This window comes from Nylanderia fulva, unplaced genomic scaffold (assembly GCF_048542155.1).
Source record: "Nylanderia fulva isolate GAGA-0341 unplaced genomic scaffold, ASM4854215v1 Scaffold773, whole genome shotgun sequence".
Classification (NCBI taxonomy): Eukaryota; Metazoa; Arthropoda; class Insecta; order Hymenoptera; family Formicidae; genus Nylanderia; species Nylanderia fulva.
In genome coordinates, this window is record NW_028190887.1 from 4471 (window position 1) to 9429 (window position 4959).

At 36.4% G+C, this 4959-nt stretch overlaps 1 protein-coding gene across 1 annotated transcript; it reads left to right on the forward strand.

Annotated features, from left to right (window-relative positions):
• The first annotated feature begins 2077 nt into the window (after nucleotides 1-2077).
• Nucleotides 2078-2959, forward strand: LOC146720125 (uncharacterized). The gene has a single exon (XM_085489026.1). It carries the CDS (start codon nucleotides 2078-2080, stop codon nucleotides 2957-2959), a length of 882 nt encoding a protein of 293 aa, XP_085345152.1.
• Nucleotides 2960-4959: the final 2000 nt, after the last annotated feature.

The window sequence follows — 4959 nt, forward strand, 5'->3', positions numbered from 1 at the left end:
TGAGCTCTAGTACGTCTAAAAATAAATGTAAACATCAATTAATATAACTGATGTTATATATATATTATATATATAAACCAATTTGTTGCAATATTCACTATAAAAGGTTGTAAGGGTAAGATGGTTAAAAGTGAATAATTTAAAAGATAGTTAACATAATTTTACATAAACTGAAATATTTTATAAAATAAAATATTTGTAATATTTCGAAGTTTATGTAAGATTATGTAAAAATTATACCTTTACAACTTTTTCTCCCGACTGCTGCCAACCGTAGGTTGGCGAAAAGAGAGGGAGTATGCGTTTCATCGAGCCCGGATCGGTCGTGACCTTAATTCTCGATAACTACTGCATAGTTTTATATCAACTTTGGAACATAAGTTTCTTATTAATCAAGGAAGGTTTAAAGCGTATTATTATCGTTATTTATTCTATTAATAAAAAGTGAAAAATGAGTATTATTTCGTCAATACGGTCTCTCATTGGCTGCTGTGTGAACCTAAGAGGAAAAATGATTCACCAATGAGATTCGTTGTAGTATCCGGATAGGGAATGTTGGTGACATTGGTATATACATCTCGAAGTAATAATGGCGGGACTGATAGGATAGGTTAGCTGTCACCTGTTGCGTGTTATTGTCAACAACAATATTAAGTGAAGTGTATTATTATGGATATATCTCAAGAAGATATAAATAAAGGAGTAAGTTTCTTCTTTTATATTTATTGTTTTTTTCTTTATTTAGGATATTGTTATTATTATTTATTTATTGTTTCTTTATTTATATGTAGGAAGAAGATACTCGCTTGGAGATATCTGAAGAAGAAAACATTATTAATAATAGAAAACGAGTAAGTCTTGTTATTAATAATTAATAAAAATATATAATATCGTATAATTAATAATATAATTAATCTGTTGTAGTCATAACATGGCTATATGAATTTATATTTGTCTGTGTAGCCACTTATTTGCTATTAAATTTGCTGCGTAGCCACATTGCTATAAATATTCACATATATAATTGTGTAAATGTATATAATTATTTTCTCTCTTATTTGTATATTATATAATAATTATATAATTAATTAAAAATATGTATACAATATATTTATAGTTATCCAAAGATATTAGCTTACGCACCAATAATTATGGCAATGCAGACAAATATATTAACTTACATAGCCAATTATCTACTACAAAAGATTATTCACATATGTAATAATAATTAAGGCTATACAAATATATAAACTTACTTGTGATTACATAATGTATCAGGAGACGCGGTAGTGTCTCCGGCCATGTTCAAACCCTAAAAGACCTTAAAAGACACTACAAGTCTCCTTATCCTGCCATCCATCAAAGTCCATTTTTTGGGGGTGTAGACGAACTAAAATATAAAAAATTTTGAATTGCACGTAATATAACCTGAAAGGCGGCATCGCCACGAGTAATTTGAGCCAAGAAAAAATAAAATCGGTCAAGCCGTTCTGGAGATACAAGCGGTCAAAAAGTGACGTTTTTCATGAAAAATGAAGTAACGTCGTCGTCTTCTTCTTCTTCTTCTTCTTCTTCTTCTTCTTCTCTGTCCGCGTATAAATCTCTTCTCACTTTTCACTCACACCTCCCTCAACTTCCACCCACCCCTTTCCCTCCCACATCCCGCTTCCACCCCCACCCCCACCCCCACACCCACCCCCACCCGTCTTTCGCCTTTTTCACCCTCTTTCATTCCCTCTCACCCTCTTCGTCCTCTTTCACCCTCTTTCACCCTCTTTCGCCCTCTTTCATCCTCTTTCGTCCTTGTAGTGTATAGATACGCTACTGAGCGAGAAGCGTAAGGCGCACGCGTAGAGGTACACGCGGCAGAAGTAAGCTAGCATGGCTACGAGACGGACACGCGCAAAAGCATATAACTCTCTCTGTATCATATCGTGTAAGAGTAAGCAATAAAGACGTACATATACCTATATAAAAGGATACTACATTTGGCGACGAGGATAAGTCAAAAAAAAAAAAAAAAAAAAAAAAAAAGGAGAAGAGAGTTGAGACAAAGAGGATTAAGTCTAAGAAGAACATGGAAACGACAAATCTGCCGACATTCGACCCGAACACAGAAACGGGAAACGTATACCAAAGATGGACACGTTGGTTGAGGGCGTTCAAGCTGTTCCTGGTGAGCAAAAGAATAGAAGACGACGAGAGAAAGAAAGCAATGCTGCTACATTATGCAGGATTCGATGTACAAGACATTTTCTACGCGATACCGGATGCGGAAGTGGTTGTGGAAGGAGAATCGCAATACACCAAAGCCGTGCAAGTATTGGAAGAGTACTTCAAACCGAGAATGAATACGACTTATGAGAGACACATTTTCAGAAATCTGTCTCAAGGTACCGGGGAAACGATGGTACAATATGTTTCAAGATTGCGACAGCAAGCGAAGAACTGCAATTTTGAGGACGCAGATACAGAAATCTGTGGTCAAGTGATCGAAAAGTGCCATTCAACAAAATTACGCAGACGTTTATTAGAAAAATGCGAGGTTAAACTGAACGAAGTACTGGAGATTGCAAAAACAATGGAAGCCGTCTCGCTGCAGACGAAGGACATAGAAGGTGAAGCGGTGGCTCGCATAACAGACAGAAAAAAACAGGTGAAGACGGGAGTGACGAAGACAACAAATAGCGTCGAATGTTATCGGTGCGGATATAAAGGACACAAATATACAAACGAGAAATGCCCAGCGAGAGAGAAGACCTGCAGTAAATGTGGAAAACAAGGACATTTCGCGAGGGTTTGCAAGACAAGGATGGAGACAACTGACAACAACTACAAAAAAAACGGACAGAAAAAAAGGGTTCGACGGCTCGACGAGAGGACAGAAGAAGAAGAAGAAGGAAGGGAGCACGCGTTTGGTTGGCCTGAGGAGAGAAGAAATCCACGCCGTGGAGGGTAAATGTATCGACGCGGCGGTGGGAGGGGTCAATTTAAATCTATTAATAGACTCAGGCGCGTCGTGTAATATAATTGACGAAGAAACATGGAGATGGTGTAAATCGCGGAATATTAAATGTAAATCGGAAAAAGCGGGCGATAGAAAGATATACGCATACGGACAAGAAAAAGCTTTAAAATTGATAGGGGAATTTCATTGCGAGGTTGAGGTGGAAAATAAGAAAACTCGAGCGACATTCTTAGTTTTAAAAGGTAACGGAAGAGCGCTGTTAGGTTTTGAAACGGCTACTAAGCTAGGAGTTTTGCGGATAGGACCGGAAATACGTAATATTAATAATTTTGAAAGTGAACAAGATTCAATTTTTAGAGGCATGGGTAAATTAAAAGATTTCCAATTAACATTACCAATTAATAAGACATACACACCTATTGCACAGCCGGTTAGAAGGATTCCATTTAAATTGCGCGAGAAAGTGGAAAGACAAATAGAAGCACTGATAGCTCAGGATATAATAGAAAGAGTTGAAGGCCCTACAGAATGGGTCTCCCCAGTAGTCCCCATAGTAAAGAAAAACGGTGAGATAAGGTTGTGTGTGGACATGCGACGGGCGAACGAAGCAATTATCCGGGAACGATATCCGTTACCTGTATTTGAAGACATTTTAGACGTAATTAAAGGCAATAACTTGTTCACGACGCTAGACGTTAAAAAGGCATACCACCAAATAGAACTAGAAGAAGAATCAAGGAAAATTACTACATTTGTAACAGATTCAGGGCTATATAGATATAAAAGATTAATGTTCGGAATAAGCTGCGCTCCAGAAATTTTTCAGAGAATTGTTAAATCAATATTAAGAGATTGTAAAGGAACAATAAACTTTATGGATGATATAATCGTTTGTGGAAAGACACAGGAAGAACATGATAGAAGATTAAGAAAAGTTTTAGAAACGCTAAAGGAGAAAGGAATAACTTTAAATAAAAGTAAATGTGTGTTTAGACAAAAGGAGATAAAATTTATGGGATTTAAAATTTCGGGAAATGGATATCAACCGTTAGAATCTAAAGTAGAAGCAGTAGAAAAGTTTAGAATACCTAAAACAGCGGAGGAAATACGTAGTTTTCTAGGACTAGTAAATTTCTGTGCGGCATTCATTCCTAATTTAGCAACAATAAGTGAGCCTCTAAGAAGATTAACAAGAAAAGGAGTAAGATTTGTATGGGAAAAAGAACAAGAAAGAGCATTTAAAATTTTAAAAAGGGGTTTAACAAGTGTGCAAACGTTGGGAATTTTTGATATAAATGCGAAAACAAGGATAATAGCGGATGCAAGCCCAGTAGGTTTAGGGTGCGTAGTAACCCAACAAGATGACAGAAATCAATGGCGGGTAATTAGCTACGCGAGTAGAAGTTTGTCGGATTGCGAAAAACGATATTCTCAAACGGAAAAAGAAGCGTTAGCATTAGTATTCGCATGTGAAAGATTTTATAACTGGTTGTATGGAATAGAATTTGAATTAGTGACAGACCACAAAGCGTTAGAATATATATTTGCACCGCGAGCAAAACCGAACGCGAGGATAGAAAGATGGGTTTTAAGGTTGTTACCATTTAAATATAAGGTTATATATGAAAAAGAAAAATCTAATATAGCAGATATACTGTCAAGACTCTGTGGAAATGAGAACCGAAAAAAGAATTTGAAGAGGACATCCAGTACATTCAATGGATAGCAACGGAATCGGTACCAAAAGCAATGTCATTAAAAGAAATCGCGATAGCATCGAAAGAGGATAAAAAGATTAGGGAAGTAAAATTAGCGTTACAGACAGAAGATTGGAAGGCACTGAAAAATTCGCGGTATAAAATAATAAAAGAGGAATTATGTATTTACAACAATGTATTATTAAGAAATACACGCATAGTTATACCCGAAACGTTGCGGAGAAAAACGTTAGCGTTAGCACACGAAGGACACCCAGGAATTGTCGCGATGAA

Excerpts from the sequence above, each read along its gene's own strand:
- LOC146720125 (XM_085489026.1), top strand. The coding sequence starts at position 2,078 with ATGGAAACGACAAATCTGCCGACATTCGACCCGAACACAGAAACGGGA.